This window comes from Harpia harpyja, chromosome 19 (genome assembly GCF_026419915.1).
Source record: "Harpia harpyja isolate bHarHar1 chromosome 19, bHarHar1 primary haplotype, whole genome shotgun sequence".
NCBI classification, from domain to species: domain Eukaryota; kingdom Metazoa; phylum Chordata; class Aves; order Accipitriformes; family Accipitridae; genus Harpia; species Harpia harpyja.
Window position 1 is genome coordinate 18,911,815 of NC_068958.1, and position 18,346 is coordinate 18,930,160.

General features: G+C 46.4%; 1 protein-coding gene across 9 annotated transcripts in view; it reads right to left on the reverse strand.

The window, feature by feature from the left end:
• The window catches only part of ANKS1A (ankyrin repeat and sterile alpha motif domain containing 1A), a 112,006-nt gene that overhangs the window by 27,495 nt on the left and 66,165 nt on the right, over positions 1-18,346 (reverse strand). For 4 of the 9 annotated variants that reach the window (XM_052814298.1, XM_052814296.1, XM_052814295.1 and 1 more), the window contains 3 exons: positions 15,061-15,111; positions 11,256-11,322; positions 2,389-2,495 (listed from right to left, as the gene is read on the reverse strand). In XM_052814298.1, the coding sequence (XP_052670258.1) occupies positions 2,389-2,495; positions 11,256-11,322; positions 15,061-15,111 (225 nt within the window). Of the gene's footprint in view, positions 1-2,388; positions 2,496-11,255; positions 11,323-15,060; positions 15,112-18,346 lie in introns of those variants that run through there. The other 5 variants (XM_052814299.1, XM_052814302.1, XM_052814297.1 and 2 more) reach the window with 2 other exon arrangements.

Genomic DNA, 18,346 nt, shown 5'->3' on the forward strand with positions numbered 1-18,346 from the left:
TTCATCTAAGAACATCAAAATCACTACTCAAAACAAATTAACTACTTGTTCCTCATTTGTCCTATATCTGAAGGTTTTACTCCAACAACATCAGAAGCTGAAGGCAAGCAATGCCACAGAGGAAAAGATTCTTAATAATTAAACTTTCATACTGGGCTGACTGTATTAGCTTGAAGTTCCCAGGACTTGGATGAAAGGATTTAAAGCCAGTCTTGGCATGGGTGCCAGAGTCAACTTCCTAGTAAAAGGGATAAGCAGCAAAAGGGAAATCAGCCAGGGCTTGCAGGAAATCTTTGTTAAATTATTTCACCTTTTAAATTTGAGAGGAATGAGCAAGGAGAGTGGCCCATTCCCTGAAACCAGCAGAAGCTGATCTCCTACACTGGGAGCGGTTACCCAGCATTGGATAGGGAAGAAAAACGTCCAGCCGCGAACAATATCAAAAAGCAATTCCTACCACATACACCATAAAAATCACATACTGAGACATATACAAGGAACCTTTTTTTTTCACCTTATAAATGGCAAAATTCTGCATCAGACAGTTCACAACTAAGTGTTGCTATTTATTGCAAATAAGCATAGTCAATAAAAATCCCTGCTTCCGAGCCTTCAGCTCCTGCCTCTCTGGGGACAAGTGGAAAGTTAATTTCCTTCTGTGCCGAGAAAGGTCTATCATCACACTTGTCAGGCAGGGCCAGAGTAAAGGCATTTTTATCTGCTAACTGCTGGAGTGAGAGCTGCCCACTAATACCACAAAGGTCAAGACCCATCAGCAGAGGATCCCAAGCAGGGATCTATGGGGTATATTTCATTTAAATTCCTTGTACCATCTCCAGAACATCCCAGAAGTTGCAGCAGACCGCCCCAGCATGCAGGGACGCTGAAACCTCGCGCGGAGCCGAACGCACCTGCCTGAAGCACAGAGGGGTCCCAGCGGCCAAGGGTCCACCGGAGGGTTGGGACCAGCTGCGTGGGACACTGCGGGGGCCAGAGACCCCCAGGAAGGGCTGGGGTGGGTCCGGGGAGCCGCGACAGGAGCCGGCCCTGGCCCTGCACGGCTGCAGGCGGTGCTGGAGCCCGGCGAGGGTGCCCGGGGCTTGCACGGGGGGCAGCTCACCCCAAATCCTCCCCAGGGAAGAGGGGAGGTGCTGCACACAGCCGTAGGAACAGGATACGGCAGAGGTAGAAGGGTGCGTAGCAAGACCATCGTCTGTTGCCGGCAGTTCCTCTACTGAAGGTGCATAAACCACAGTAAAATCCAGCTCTCTGGGGGAGCGTTGGCCCTGCCAGGCTAAGGGGAGACAAGGGGATAAGCTGCTTGCTGTGGAGGCCAGGAGGTATGGCTGGATGCTGCCACAGTATTCAACTTACGGGGTGCTTGGAGATCCCACAACATTCACAGGGACATTTATCCTGTTGGTCAGGTTGTTTTTTAAAAGCATAATTACATCCTGCCTTTAAGTACCACTACTGACACTGCTCAGATGTGTGCTTTCTTGCCCCTCCATCCATGCCCTATCCAGTCTTCCCTTCTTTCTCCAGCTGCCCCGCACATCCCCTCACCACTGTCGGACGGCTGCTGTGTTTTCGGAAACCCACTCACCCAGCTCACAACACAGCTGTCAAGCACACATCCTCCTGGGTCTCACCTCTCCGTACCGTCCACAGTACCAAAGAGATGCCCTCACTCCCTTTCCAATGCAGGATATTACATTAGCCTGAATGGCTTCTCCAAAGTTTTACATCCATTTTTAGAAAGTCTTTATTTGTGAAACTTGGAGTCCATACTCAAAAAGCGTTTCTTTAAGACATGCAGTTCATCATTCCATATGAATTCTCAGATTTTTTTACACCATGCAGCTTTAAGTTTCTAGATGTTGGTTATTAAAAAAAACCCTCAACATTAAGCATTACCTAATGATTATCATCATTAGGTTTCAGAGCCAATGGTGTCAGTGCAATTAGGTACAGCTCATTAACATCCTGCCTGCATGCTTAGAGTAAGTATACTTCCAAGAGGTCTACCATCTCCTTCATAGTCCAGAACACAGACTGCTCAGTGATTTCTTCAAAACACTAATGAATTTCAGTTCCCATTTCTGGAGTAAATTGGATAGTAAAGATTTAGGGGGCAGAGTAAATAAAATTTTATATCAAATATATAGTGAAAAAACTATAATACCCACATTAAATATGAAGATGAATGACCCTGACCCAACACAACCCTCCTTTCTTCCTTTTGTCTAACCTTCTACACATCCCCAAGACTGTTCTGCTGGGCTGCAGAACCCAGATCTGCTCTGCAGCGGACACGGGATATCGATAACAAGTAAAGGTTTGGCCAACACATTTGTTAGAGCCTGTGGGTCCCACCCAGCAACTTACCAGGAAGCGGACATCATCAAAGCCGTTCAAAAGCAGCTTACTCTCATATTGCTGCAGGCCAATGGACTCCAGCCACTCCCCGACACTCTGCTCCAGCATCCGCGAACCTGACGAGAGAGGAATCGGCAGACGCTTGAAAAGGGAAAAACCGTTAAGGCGGTAGCAGCGGCACTCTGAGGAAGACAGATGGCATTGCCACATCATAGTCATTACCATAAAGAAACTCAAAAAATTATGCTCAGAGTACAACAAATCAGCTGGCAGACAATTCCTCTTGTGTGCACAGACCATGGACAACAAGCTTCCAGTGCCTCCGCGGGCTCCGGGTTCAATTTGTATCCCAGTTAACACTCAGAAAAAGAAACACCTTGCCCGGGCAAACTGTTTAGAAGCACTCCTGGGACCATGACATCACATGCACTGCTTTCAGGGCTCAGGCGAGTTTCTTGCCAGGCAAACATATGAAGCCCAACCCCACAGGGATGCGGATCCACTCCTTGGCTCATCTGAAGGGGGCGGGAGGAGGGCAGCAAACTTTCACCCAAGGCATTCCCAGCCAGTCGTAGGTGCGAGGGAATGGAGCGGAGCCGCTCACAAACGCACAGAGCTGTGCGGGTCCTCTCATCCATGCAACTTCGGACGCACTACCCTGCTCAGCGGGCCAGCGGAGAGGGCCAGGCGCATTGGAGGCACAAAGCAGCTAGGGAGAAAATACATCTTCATGCAGCTGAGACACAAAACAGACACGACGGACTTTCAGAAAAGCAGCAGAAGCCAGGCTAGAGCAGCTGTCCACAGGAAGACATGCAAGACAAAGAAAGCACACAAACTGCAGCAGAAGAAAAGAAGGGCTTATACTTTTTTTCCCCAAGCAGTCCTGAAAGAGGCAAACCATGGTAAGGGTTTTTTCTCGCCGTTATTGTGTTAAGAGGAGCAGAGGCGCGAGAGACACCGAGCGTGAGTCTGAGAGTCCTGGCACTGTCATTTTACCACCTATCCGGATGCATGGCATTTCAGCACGCTGCTCGGACCAGACTGGCTGCACCGGAGAGTCTAACTACACTGCTGCACTGGGTGACAGCAAGAGAGACCGAGGAATCAGTACGGTTTTCACCCAATACATTCAGTCCTGCTAGGTGTTTGGTGCACGCTTGTATTTGCCCTTCCTTCATTTTCTTCAGCTAAGTGCAGCTGCTGCATCTGAGCCCCTCATTCACACAGGGAGCAGCTCTGGAGGAGGAGGCATTTTAGTTCCTTGCTTCTAAACCAAGTTAAAACAAGAAGAAACCAAATGCAAGCACACTCTCTCCTCTTCCTGCAGCAGCTCAAGTCCAAGACATGCCCTGGCACCTCCTCTCAGCCTCTGATAAGAGAGATTCTTCCCAACACCCTACAGAAGCTGTGCAGGCAAGCTCTCCCTTCCCTCACCCCTGGGAAGAGAGTCCAGTGACTTGTTACTCTCCTCTAAAAAAGCTTGAGACCTTAGATATGACAAAAAAAGTTCAGAGATCTCCTTTTCATCAGGAAATTTGCTATGCAAGACAGGCAGAATTTTGCAGGCTTCTTAGCACATCTGTTTCAAGGGTATATGCAAATAAAAAGATGATCAGGAAAAGCAAGTTTGCTTTCTTTGAACCTTCAGGTCAGCTGAAGCTGCTTGGTACCTTCCAAGCCATCCTTCCCACCCCCGCCCGCTGCAATGGCTGCACAACGCAGAGCTCACGGTGTTATCTGGAAATTCTTGGGGTAAGGGATCCTGCTGCTCTGGTCCACAGAAGAGCTCCTCTGCCAGGCGAGCCGCGCTCGGCGAGTTCGAGAGCGCTGGCCAGTCTCTCTAGTGCACACTGCAGCACGAGAAACGCAGAGATCACAAAAGGTTTCCGTCTCCCTCCCCTAACACAGCCTGTGCAGAAGAGCAGCATCTAAACCTGGAATTTATGCAACAAACTCCCGCTCGCCCAGGGTCTCCATCCTTCCCTTCCGTCGATCCTCGCTGGTCCGCCAGCAGCCAGGCAGCCGTGTCCCCTCACCAAGCAATTGTGCGTCCTTGCAGGGCGCTGCAGCGGCGTGCTTTGTCTGAAGGCAGCGAGCTCCACGCTTGCCGTTCCACTCTCAGTCCTGTCTCCTGCTCTCGCATTGCCTGTCCCTCCCTTCTCTTCATCCTCTTACCCCTCCCAGCTTTTCCATCCACTGTAGAAGCAGTGAGCAGCCTTCGCAGCAGAAGCTGCAGGAGAGGGGAGGGAGACAGCAGCTTTATAACTCTCCAGTGGAAATTACTGACTTCTCAATATTTACTCAATGATGGACTACACAGCTTGGGTTTCAAAAAATGATGTTACAGGTCTGCTTTGACAGTTCTAAGTGATTTGTGGCTGGTTCCTATTTAATTTGTCGAGAGAGAGGTGAGGGAACTGTTTGCTGCCTACTACAGCATTTCTGGAGGCAGTCAGGGTATTGGCGGGGGAATGAAACCACAGCAGTTTCTTCCTCTGAGCTCCTGAATTCCGTTTAAAAAAAATTATTTACTCTACTCAGCCTTTTGTACACTTGTAAATGTATTCCTGCTTTTAAAGGGGAAACCTACAGTGACACCAAGTGCAGGTTTTCTGTTTTTAAATCCGCTTCAAGTCAAGACAAAATGAAGGGGGAGTAGGTATTTGGAGGGAGGGGAATGGAGGGGTTTACTTTAAAAAGAAAAAGAAGATAACAGATGCCCCAAACATCCTAGGCCGAAAACAAAGAAGCCCAAAATACACTCGATATTTGCATATTACAAGGATGACACAAGAACAATCGAATCCCAGTCACTGTACCGCCCAGCAAGAGCCTGATCACAACTTCTAATTGAAACAAACTCCTAATTCTCAGCTCCATCCTTCTCCTTACGCTCCACATCTTAGGAATCCTACCTTTAAAAGGTCTCCAGATGGCAGAGGGGGAAACAGTCAATAGAGTGTAGTTAGAGTATCTAAAAGTTGCAAAGAAAGCAAGCCAAGCCGTTCAGTTCCTCTTGCAAGACATTTTTCAAGTAACACAGCATGCTTCCAAGAAAACAGGAAAGGGAGAAGACTGTGAGGGCCCAGAAAGGTCCTTTTGTAAGTTAATTGTTTTAATAAAGACCTTTAGTGCAAAGTTTGAGTCTGTTTGGAGGATGAAATAAGTACGTGGGCCATGTCGGACAAAAAGCATCACCCTGTTTGCTCATGGAAACGGATAACAGTTTAACATGACCTGGTGTGGCCTGAAGACACAAGACCAAGCTTCACCTGGAAGAAAAAACTGCAACTCCAAACAAGTGTTGATGAAACCACTGTCCACGCACAAAGCGAGCATGCAAGAGAACGAAGTCAGGCAGTTATGGCTACAACTGGGGATGATCATCAGCTGGAAGTCCTTAAATCCATTGAGTGGGGGCTATAAACTCAGGCAGTGCATTAGGCGAGATGGATAGGCAAGGAGAATGTAGTCATTAGTGCTATCAGATGCAAGAAATACAGCCAGCATCCAACTTTACCGGAACTAAGATCAATTAGCCAAATGCAGATTGCTAACAAATTTCTCCCTCTCACGTCAAGTAAAACACCAAGCACATTCCTCACATCCCAAGTCAACTGCAGAGTTAACTCACCAAGCGCCAAATGCATTCCCTGTCCAGTGCAGCATGCCTCCTGCCTGCATCAAGCTGATTTAATGATCAGAGACCACTCATCTCCTGTATTTTGGGGGAGAGAAACACTGCCAGACAAATCACCATAACCCAGCGAGCAACACACAGGTTTCTTGTTCAAAGCCAGCAGTGAGATGAGACGCTGCAGTGCAGTGGGGTTGAGTTTCTGCTGCGAGACCTGTACTCCCCTACCCCTCTGACTCGCATCTGGAAAGAAGAGGTGATCAGAAGTGGGTTGCTGGAGCTAAATAAATGTGTGACTGCAAAACACACATGCAGAGAGACACAGACTGAATACAAATGTCTGTTCCCAGGCCAAAAACCCCTTTATGGCAAAGGTTAGGTGGAATCTGGAATCCTTTAAGAGATGGTGTTCCTCGATTCCCCAACCTCTGAAAAGCACTTACCGACACGGATCAGTGATAGACTTCTTTCCTCTCGCCTATACCACCCCACCCTCAGGAAATACATTTGGAAGATTTTCTTACAAGCTCTACAAGGAAATCAGAGGGTCAAACTTGTTGGCCAAGAAATAGATTCTAGCTCCAAATTCTATAAAGATGCCAGGATGCATCGAATTATCTTATCATCCAGGGGCCTCAGAAGTTTAATGTGCTTGTCCATAACACCATGACAAGACACAGAAGTTACCCTGTTTTATGGAGGAAAGCTTTACGGTACAGAAACCGGCTATTTGCCCAAAATTGTATGGGAAGTCTGGGGCATGGCAGGGACCTGAAACCAAGCGTCTCGGGGCCTGAGCTTGTTCCAGCGTGACTCCAAGGGTCCCTGTTTTCCCTAGACCCAAGTCAGTTGTATGGAATAACTGCTTGTATAAACAGACTCCGAACATACTTATCTCTGCAGTAACTGCCAAGCAAGGCATTTTATCTTTCTAGGCAAATTAGCGATTCCAGACACCAAACTAGTCAGGAGCCCCGATATTCTCAAAGCCCACCCATTTTTGGGGATGAGAGAGCATTTGGAAAGTTCCCTGCAGCTCCCTGCACATTTGTGATATGATCTGAAGCGTTAAAACAGCCCTAACAAAGCCCTGAGGAGCAAAGGCTAAATGCTGCTAGAAAACAAAAATGTAAGGGTGCATGCACCTCAGGACACCCTTCATCTTCACAGCAAGGGGCTGGCAAAGCACTGCCCGCTCTCTGGCTAGCTGTGCTCATAGGAAAGGAAGGAGAAACAGGGAATATGTACAGCAGCTGATCTGTGTATGAGGGATCCCAAACCGAGCGTAACACAGCACAGCCTGCAGGAAAACACCCGGCTTAAGGACAAGGCAGCTCCTGGGTCCGTCTGCTTCCAGAGACGGGTGTCCATTTTGCTGAAAACTCCCTGCACAACGGCAGCTTTTGCTGAAGTGCTGGCTCCTCCTCTCCCCTCCATGTTAGACCTCTTCACTAACGATATCGATCCATCACACATGCTGCTACAGCTATGGACCGGCTCAGGGAGGGGAGGGCTTGTCATAAAGCAGGATGCTAAACAGTTGCCATTGCATTAGACCAAAAACCACACACCGTTTTGCATCCCTCTGCAAAGCCATTTGACCCTAGAAAACATAAGCCTTAATCAGTACCATAGTATCTACGGTGGGCACAGGTTAAACTCCCACTGGGAATGCACAGTGGATTCCTCCTCACCAAAGCAAAAACCCAAGTGACAAATGGATATGAGATAAGCTTTATTATGGCAAGCGTGAGCTGCGTGTGCAGATACATATTAGCATCTCATCAAGAGGAGACACTGCCCACCCGGAGCAGTTCAGATGCAGCAGTTTGGAGGTGAAAGATTTAAAAGGACAGAATTCCTCGCGGTGGCAGCTCTCCAGCATCCTCCATCACGCTGCAGTAAAGGCAAAAAAGCTCTCGAGTTCTGCTTTTGTTTTTGTTCCTGATTTAAAGGCAGAGAAGGGAATTCGTGCTTAAAGCATAGGGGAGAAGCACGTGTCCTGCAAGCAGCCTTGTTTAGTGGATATCGATACCTACAGGTGTACTCACAAAAAGCCTAGCATCACCTAAGTTGAGGCATGTGGCAGATTAACCACATCCAAAGGGCACATCCACCATGACACTGGTGCTGACTCGCAACTGGCATCACCCCAGTCCTGCTCTCAGCACAGCCACTGCCCTAACAGAAGGAGCCAGGGAGGACAATTCTCCCCCCAGAGAAATCCAAGAGGCATTGGGAGAAGGCCATGTCCCCGAACAGGCAGGACTGTTCCCGGCTATTGGGATGGTGGCACTTGCTCAGCCAGGAAGCATCCCAAAGGACAGCACTGCCACAGCTGAACTGGTCTCACCATCAGAAAGCATCTCCTACGACAACATTTTCAAGATGTAGATTTTCTAAAACCCTTGGGTAGTACATGACATTTAGGCACCTTCAGTCCCCAGACAGCAGAGTTCATCGGCACCCATTTAATCAAGCTCTGTACGCTGTGTCTCACTACAAACAGCTCCATTTCAAAAGGCACCATTAAAGCCAAACAATTATCTCCTCCTTTGAAGGCCATGGACTCGGCTCTGTATGGGAGACGATGCTCCCGAGGACCTATGGCTCTGCCTGCAGCAGCGGAGAGGACAGGTTCCTTAAACTGCTGGTTTCCAGAGCGAAGCTGCATCCCGGGAAGAGAAGAATTAAAATAAACCTCCTGAGCAGCTTGGAAATGTAGAAGCGTTGAGATAGTCAGCTAAGAAAGGGGAAAGGGGTAGGAAATTTTCCCGCTCTGCGAACAGTATGGAGACACGTCTAGGGACATTTGCACTGATATCAAAGCATCCTTCCTCTGTTAGTTCCACCTCCCCTTCACATCTACTTTCCTCAAAAGAAGGCACAAAAAGTATAGGAAAAAAGCTGGTAAAATAGCAAAATGATCCTGTTTGATGTGCAGTGCCAAGGCATGCAATGAGGTCACTGCAGGAGCAATGGAGGAAGATTTTCAACTGAGACTTAGTTCTCCCTGCTGCTCCAGTCTGGATCCCAAACACAAACTCGGCACAGGGTTCGCTATTCCCCACAGCCCAGCCACCTCCACTTATAACATTTATGGAAATGAGTGTTTTAACCTAGGATCGTCTCCCATCGCTCTGATGCTGCATTGCGGAGATAAGAGTTATAATAGTTGCAAACATGGCTGGAGGAGGACGTTGCTCTGTTTGAGGAAAATCAATGTACTAAATGACACTACGATTCCTTCTTCACCTTGTTTTATGGAAATTAGAAAAAGCAAAGACAAAATGCACAACTAAATCATCTCACTATTTATAAAGTTTTATAATAAAAAATTAATAAAACTACATACTTCAAGGTCACAGAAGTATATAGGTGAAATATATAGAAAAAAACCCTGTGATTAGTTTTATCTGATTTGGAGCAACAATAGGGCATTTAGGGTTTTACAGGCAGAAGTTGGAGAAGAAATGTTAAAATATTCTGGCAAAAACGGTAGCTTTCCTGTAAAACCACCGCAACACTCCAGTTACTCCTGATGGCTTGTTTTAGAGGCTGGGTGGCAAAAGCTGCTCTTTACATCTTATTCTATTGCAACCAGTCTAAACCTGTCCCTTGGTAAACTCCAGCTAAGACAAACTACCTGAGCAGGACTACAGAGTCTTTGCTTAAGCATTCCTGGTCCCCAGCAAATGTTCCTTAATCTGTGAAATACCAACAGCCTCTAAGGGACACCTTCTGACACAACCCAATGTACACCGAACCTCCTTGTGCCTCAGTGGCAGCCAGACAGCTCCTCCAAGCCCGCTCTTCCCCATCAGCTGCCGTCTTACCCAGAGGAAAACTGTCCCAAGCATGCCCACAGAGTGGCTTTATTTCCAAACATGCTCAGCAGTGAACATGCAGCTGGGATGAGTGAATTCCCGTGGACATAACATGGATATTTGGTGTCTTGGCTATAGTCACTCTGACGTACAACTCTACATACGAAATTCCCATCCTATCCTCCCAGGGTTGAAAGGATTTTGTGAGCCTTAAAGAACAAAATACTAGAATGTGGAGAGCTATAGAGAGGTTCTGCTCATTTCCAAAGGGACAGACCCACACTTACATAACAAAAAAAGCCAGAAAAAAGAGCATCTTGCTACTGCATTATGTATTTAAAACAAAAGCAAGATTGTTGTGGCGGTTGTGAGACCAGCCAGAAGACAAATATGCAGCAGCTCTGTTTCAGACTGACTGCTTAAAGAAAATTTTGTTGCTATCCACCAGAGAAGAACAAAACTCGAGACAAACATATTCTGAAAGGCAGGAGAGAACTGTAAGCAATCAGTTCAACTTTCTTAGAGGCTATGTCAAGAACAACAGTAATTGTAGGAGCCAGGATCAGTAGAACTTTCTATCCCTAGGACACCAGCTGGAGTCCTTACACTATCTTTCAGCTGCAAATTAGATTTTTTTTTGTACGTGCAGAAAACCTGATCTTCCTCCTACACATTGAGCAAAAACTAGTTGTGAAGTTTTAAGTATCAGAACACAGTGGTTATTAGGCTGTGTGAGCAGGGACAATGAGCCAGCCACTCCGGAGCTGATTTTACTGCCGCGAGCTTGCAGAAGAGCACAAGAAGCATCACAGACCACTCACACAAGCCAGCAACTCTCACGGCCACCTAAAGGGAAGGACTATAAGGAGTCACTTCAGTTATCAGAAACCACTAATAAAAACTTCACAATTCTCAGCAATAAGCCATTGTTTAAAGCTATTCAAAGATGCAAAATACCACCTCAAAATTTACCACATCCTAAGCAGTAATACTAAGCCCCAAAATTTATAAAACAGGCAGTTTCAACAAGAAACAAAACCCCCTACACACACACACACACTGCTGTCACTGGGTGAGTATTAATCAGAGTCCCTCCCCTTTCCAACAGGCTGGGGGTACCAGCTGCAATGCCCTTCACCCAGCCCATTTCCCCCAAAAGCCTGCTAGGAGGCAACAACAGCTGCATTATATAAAATTAAATTAATCTACCTAGGGGAGTATTGAATTAAGACTGCTGGTAGCAGTATTGAGCATTATACTGGGAAGCTGAGGTCTGCTCCTTCTGTGCCAGAGCCTTCCTCTCCCTTCTGGGAGCCAAAGCAGGTTAAAAAGAGCTGCACGCAGGAGCCAGCACCTTCTTTTTGTACAGAGCACAACCAAGACAGACACACATGAGCTGGATACGCTACCTGAGATCCTCTGCTGCTCCTGAGAAAAGTCAATGCCTTCACCGATGGAACTCATGATTTTCTCAATCTGAAAATAAAAAAAAAAAAAAAAGCACATGGTACATTATTCATAAAGCCTCAGGAAAAGTTAAAGGCAGCCCTGGGATTTCACCTGCCACATGACTACTGAAGAAATCCAGGAAAGGATGTTAAGATACCTCTTGACCCAGAAAAGGTACCCTTAACACCTTGCCTGGAAAAGTCTTCGTAAGGATGGATGACTCAGAAGGGATGCAGAGAGGTTGGGACTCCACAGAGCCTTCCCTTCCACAACTTGTCAGTGCCTAAAAATAAACAGCTCCAACAAAACCATCCCTCTGGAGCACAAAATCAGGGAGAAGGAAAGGAACCCCAAACTCCTCAGCTCACCTTGTACAAACATGCAGCCCCACCTTCACCAGCAGCAAAGCCTGAGAAATGCAGTTCACTAACTCTTTCACAGCATGCAGCAAGTAAACTTGGCTTCACCTCAGTCTGGGTTTGGTTGGGTATTTTTGATTTGGTTTGGTTTTTTTAAACCATCACATTTCCCAATCCTGTGCATGTACGCTGTGCTCCTCACCACTGTCACTGAGAGCTGAGATGCTTAGAAAGAGTTTGAAAATAGATCAAGTTTGCAAAAGCAGCAACATCATGGGGCAAATGCCTTAACTACCCAGGAGAGGGAGCTAAAGACAATTCCATCCCCTGATTTAAGCAATTCACAGTCAATAGCTCAAGGCAAACCTCATGCAATTAAGAAAAAAAGGTAAAAACTACTGCCCGAGATGGTGTCTTCAAGTCCATTTAAGAGTTGCATTTAAATGACTGCATTTGCCACAAAAAAAAAAATAAAAAAATTAACGCAAGTTGCAATTTTCATACAACCTACAGGATACTTCCTTAGATGAGAACAGAAACTTTTCAAAAACAATTCTTGAGCAGAATTTGTAAATCAAGGCTTTCTAATGCAATGCTGCAGAAGGAAAACCGACAGTGACAATTACTAGGTTAATTCTGTTAAGATGAAAGACCTAACAAATTACACCTCAGTTAAGTCAGTTCAGAATTTTCCATAATCTAAAGCAGTAAAGCCCACTATTTTCCAAAGAGCAATGAGACACTTAAGAGGCTCAGGTCTGGTTGCTTACCCCAGTCTTCAATCTATAACCAAGCAGAAAATTATTAAAAAAAAAAAAAAAAAAAAGAAGAGCCCCCAGTGATTGATTCCTGAACAGAAATATCCCAAGAAAATATTCCTGCGAGGCACTTCAGAGTGGTTGCTGCTCAATGCAAAGCCGATATATCTACTGGCAACTGGGGGGGGGGGAATAAACTTCGACTCTTACACAACTTCTTTTTTTTTTCTTGGTCTTTTAAGGATAGATTTGGGGAAGGAGTCCAAGTTTTCCTGGACCTCATCCCCCAACTGCCTTAGCACTCACTGCCTGCATCCCAGCATGATGCTTTGCCTGGTGCAGCTGCATGAGTTCCCAAAACTGCCCAGCCAGCGATCGGGGCTCCTGGAAACACTGCGAGGCGCTGGGAGTTTGACTTCCATTCAAAATCGATGGCAGCTTGAAGCTGAGCTCCACTATCGAGGACTTTTTTTTGGTGAAACAAACAAACAAAAGTCTTAAAAGGCTCCTGCCAAGTCAGATCTCCAATAAAGTCCTTCCTGTTTGTGGGGAGGAGACAGGCAGTGCACTTGTAGCATTAAATCTCACCAGGGAGAAGGCATTCATGCGATCTATAGAGAAGTCATTAAAAGATGTGGATCCTCTGCCCCTAGAAAACCATGAAGACAACCACTTCTACAGGGCTTGAAATATCGTTAATGCGAGCTTACTGGGAGCTTTGAAGACCAGCCTGGGAAAAAAAAAAAAAAAAAATTCTTTTCTTCCATACATGGTTGAATTCTGAATAAAGTATGTTCTAAAAAGAGATTTCAGTTAAAGGAAGGGTTTTGAAGTCGCTGGACGCGCAGGTCCTACCATCAGCACGCTGCCCTGCTGTACATGTGGCAAAAACATTCATCACTCTTCTGCCCTGGGACACAACCAGAACTCAAACGTGACCTTTGCTAAAACAGCTGGGAGATACCTGACCCCAACACCGGGCTCTCCATCGGGCTGCTGGAGCCATACGGGTCTCAGACAAAGGCCAGATGCCATCAAACGCTGACACAAGGGTTAACAGTTGCTAACAAGGTGACAGGATGAGCGATCAGATCCCTTGGTTTCATAGGAGGGTAAAAATGACAAAGGAGAATTGATATGATAGCCTGGAACATGAAAGGTTTTACTTACAGAAGACAAGTCATTCAGAACCTTAATCAAAAACTGCAAGCTAGCTGTACAAGAAATGGGATTTTGTGTTTTAAGTCAAGTTTAAAAGGATGCACTGAAAAAGGATGAGGCCATGTAAAAGGCAAAAATATCCCGATTCCAAATGGACAGAGGCAGCCCTTAAATGACAAAAATCAAACACAGACAGGGTGGTTCATTTTGCAACTGCTCGCATCACTAGCCGTTGCTTCAGATAAAAATTACACGGCTAGTCATTGTGTCATCTGATCTTACTATTTAGACTCACTGTGGCTGAATAAGGAAGCCCCAGAAATACAGCTTTGAGAACTGCAAGAAAAAGTTGGGTTTTTTTGTCAGCTAACCTAAGGCTCTTGTGTAAATCAGCAACTCTGCAGTATCAGCAACAGAAGTGTGGGATCAGCTAAACTGGAACCAGTTGAGAGGAGAAAAGTGAATTTAAACTCTGCCTTGTGATGCTGAGTTTTTCTTCTACCCCAGTTATGACTTTTAAAAGGCACTGTTTCCCTCTGTCAGAGGTGTTTGTGGCAGTCACCTTCAGTCCATCAGCCCTGCTCCTCTCCACGGGCTGTTTTAAAGAACTTTTCCATTTCTCATTAGTCGTGATGGAGCGTGAGGGACACGTGAGCAATGCAGCAGCTTCTGCTCAAGCCTGTAGACAATGTGAAATTACTGAAAAGTCATGAAATCGCCTCATATTTCTCAGCAGAGGTTACTGACTGGAACCTAGAGGTAACCTAGGTCTCTCAATGCACATTTTTGCCAGTCACCATTTCCGCAAGAACCACCTGCTTTATCTGCTTTTGCTCCTCTGAAGCAGCAAATGCTCCCCAGCAAAGCCTTGAAATTTCATGGTGCCCTTATGTATCATCAGTACATAAAGGCCATGCAAGACTGGAGGGAAATACAGGGATGGTGCAAAACAAGCCTCATTTCCAAATAAGACCAACAGCTTTAGTACTGACTGTTTTATTCACTTCCATAGGCAGGCACAGAACCCGAGCTGTGGCAGGATTTCTGGGATGCCGCCACAACCCTGAGGGCTCGCTGCAGAATTTGGGTCTTGAGGTCGATTCAGTTCAAGCTCCAGAAGTTTAAGGGCATTAAGCTTTGAAGATTTACGTCAATTAGCTTCATTACAAGGTATATTTCTAAGCTGGAGCCGCTCTTGTACCTAGTGTCTGGGATCTTTATCTGAAAGATGTTTACTTCAGCGGATCTGGAAGCCTGTGAAGTTCTTTAGTCTTATGGGATCATTTGGAGCAAGAATCACTTGGTTCCAGCCAAGCTTTTCCTATAACCAGTCACCAACAGGAAGAAAAAATAAAAATAAAAAAAAAAGGTGGGGAGGGAGGGAGGGAAGAGAGGAGGCGAGGAGAAAAGCATGTTTGTTCAAGCAGCCCCAGCTCCCTCCGACTGTCTCCCAGCAACAGAGGCAAAGCGCTTTGCGGATCTCTTACGCTGTGCCGGGACCCAGCTCTGAAGACGTGTGGGGACTGCTGCCGGCGCTGCTGGGAAAGGCAAAGAGCACAAGAGCATGTTTCCGTGACCGATTCAAACCCCACATTTGTAGCCCCTCTTTGGTCAGAGCTATGACTCTGAACGCTATTTGGCCAGAGCCAGGTAAGCTCCCTCCCATCAGATGCTCATTACAAAAAAAATCCCATTTATTTCCCAGCACTTTTGCAGCGGTAGAGCCAGCGTTTTGCCCTCCCCCACTGCACTCCATGCATGGATGCCCTCTTCCACCCTTACCCACTTGCAGTTTTGCTCTTTCACAATGCAGGATGAAGGACAAGAGAAAGTTTTAACTTGATTTTAAGAAAGGTCAGGTCCTCTGCTGCGTTTCTCACTGGGAAGAAGCAATGCCTACTGCAGTACTATAGCCCTGGAGAGGATGGTGCAGGATAAAAGGACTCTCCCCATCTTTCCACTTCCTCTAAATGTAGATAAGAGTTTTCAGAAAACAACTTCTGCCCTACGAATGGAGGTAACAGGTGCTCAAAAGCTGCAGACAAGAGGACAACGTGAATCCAGATCACAACCCACTCTGCTCTCAACAGCCTGGATGAGTTCCCCTGCCCAGGGCAGGTCGCCATGGTCTGACACCGTGAAAAATTTGCTTCCTTCCCTGCACCCCTTTTCCATAGCTAGATTCAAATTGCAAATTAACTCTGAATGCCAGGCCAAGTTCACTTGTTTCCATTGCGCTGCCCTCCCCTAATACAAGAGGGACATGATGCTTTTCAGGTTCAGACCCCAGCACTGACAGCTCTGCACTCAAAACACAGCAGTGAGGACTTGCAGGTGCTTCTTCAGCACTAAAACACCCACGAACTTTTCCTCAAAAACAGGGAATTGCCTTGTGCTATATAAAACTGAATGGTAATGAAATAATCACATGGCAGAGGATTACCTTTCACAACCCATCCTTTGCTAAACATCGGTTTGATCTGGAGGCGGTCACTGTTATGCACAGTCAAAACTGTATTACAATTAATGCAAAGAGAAACCCTGCTTCATGCCCTCAGCTCTCCATGCAAAGAAAAACTCTCCCAAGCCACACACCAACTCAAACACCAGTTTATTGCTGATCATCTTGATTTAACTGTTAAGAGGTTGCAAAGATAAGAATACAGGGGAAGGACACAAACCTAAAGAGGGAATGAATGCTTTAAAGCATCCCTGTCCTCCACAACCAGTCCTCAGCTGCACTCTACGGCACCAAGATGGGGCTGGAAGAGAAGATACCTTGAAAATAGCCTACGCTACAGTTTTTTAGGCTGTTCTTTCCCAGTGGTTAATTATTAAAATACAAAAATACCATGTTTAAATATAGCGCTGCAGTTCAGACTTAGTTGTAGCCTGAACACTCAGTTCCGATTTGTTTTGGCTTAACCTGTTTTTTTCCACTGAAGCACCAAGCATCCATCTCTGAACAGGTTGTGGGGTAGGTTTAGGGTGGGGTGGGTTTTTTTGGGGGGGTGGGGTGGGGTTTTTTTGGTTTTTTTTTACACCCACCGAAATAAACCCGCAAAATGCTTTTGCCTCCTCAATTAATACAATCATATCTATTCCTAATCTAGAAGGGTAGCTGGCTCCATGCTATAAAGGTATTTTGGCTAATAAGCCCTGAAACCCTACCAGGAAAAGCGACAAACTACTGCAGAGCTGAAATACTTTGGGACAAGGAAAGGCTGCAATGATGGGATAGTGTCCTTCATTAAACCCCAAAAGAAGGGATGCAATAGAAGGAGTTGCAGAGCAGTTACCAGGATTGAAGCACACTGATTTATTTTCACATTTGCCTAAGTTTTGCCGAAAAATAAAAATACCCTGAAAAAAGGAGCTGGGTGCGGCTGAGAGTCATCCCAGGACTGGGGAAGTGGCAAGCTCTTCCACGCAGGCAGGCAGGCAGCCACGAAAACATAGCAACTGGCAATTTACTCCAAAACAGAACTTTATCTTAAAACAAACTACCCCGAGCGACTGAGTTCTGATTAGTGGAGAAAAAGGTATTTGTTTGTAGAAGGCCCGTAAAAGCCAAGCCAGCTTGGAGGACACACTGGATGCTGAAGCTTGTTCTGCTGGCAAGACAGAGGACATTTCAACACCACTGTCCTGCAAAGTAACTCCCCACCTCACAGCGTTCATGGCAGAAGCATCTAACGGCTTTCTACATGAGCAGGACGCAAAATATCTCCTTTCCTCTGATACCACCCTGCATGACCAGCAGGAGACCCAGAGATGGACAGGTCCCGTATCTTCTGTGAAGATGGTGGTGCCAGGTACAGGGCACCGAAGCCAGCAAGGAGCCTTCTCTCCGGAGGGCACGCACAGTCCCGCAGAGGCACCGCTCTGCAGCCAGCGCTGACACACTTCGTTTCCACTCCCCTGCCCTGATGGACGTGAAGCTGTGGTGTCCATATTAATCTCTCCAGTTTTTCCCTACCCGGAGCCAACACTGAAGTTTGGAGCCAGCAAGTCCATTGAGAGAGACAGAGGACGATTAAACAAGTCCCGGGGTCTTTTATCACCAAAATAAAAGACAGCTTCACAGAATACGAGCTGTCTGCAGCAACTCATTTGCATGCAGGGAAAGGAAGCTTCATTCAGAAAGCACAAAATTGAGCAGCACTCCATTAGTGTGACACTCACCCAGGTTCAGGGGCATCTTTATGCTATTCGAGCTTTCTGGAAGAGGCTTAGTAAAACCTCACCTACAGCTGAAAAGCCCTTACATTTGCCATCAATATAAATGCAGAAGTTTTGTTGTTCTCAGTCTCTGCATGCAGCATCAGTGATTCCCAAGGACACAGCAAGGTTGTCCTGGGAGAAGGAAAAAAAAAATAATATATACACACATGCATGCCAGCATTTGGATAGCCAGATATTGCCAAGAGCTACAGCTATTCTACCCCAGATAGTTTATAAGCAGGGTTTCCCCCTCTCTCCATCCCCTCCGAGAACAATAGGTGGTCAGAGGATCCAGCTGCTTCGGACAATGATCTGCATTGCTGTTCTGCAGCTCCGCAGGTGTAACACCCCACATCCCCAACCAAGGCTCTGAGCCCCACAAAACAACTCTGTTTAGAGTAAAGGCATCCTTCCTTGCTTTGAAATTAAGGCAGCCAACCAGGAGGGTTGATTTGTGTATGTTAACTGGGAGGTTGGGAGTGTGCCCAAGACACCAGGCTATGTCGTCCAACCTTTCCACGCAGCGCTCTCTCTTTCCAACACCTCCCT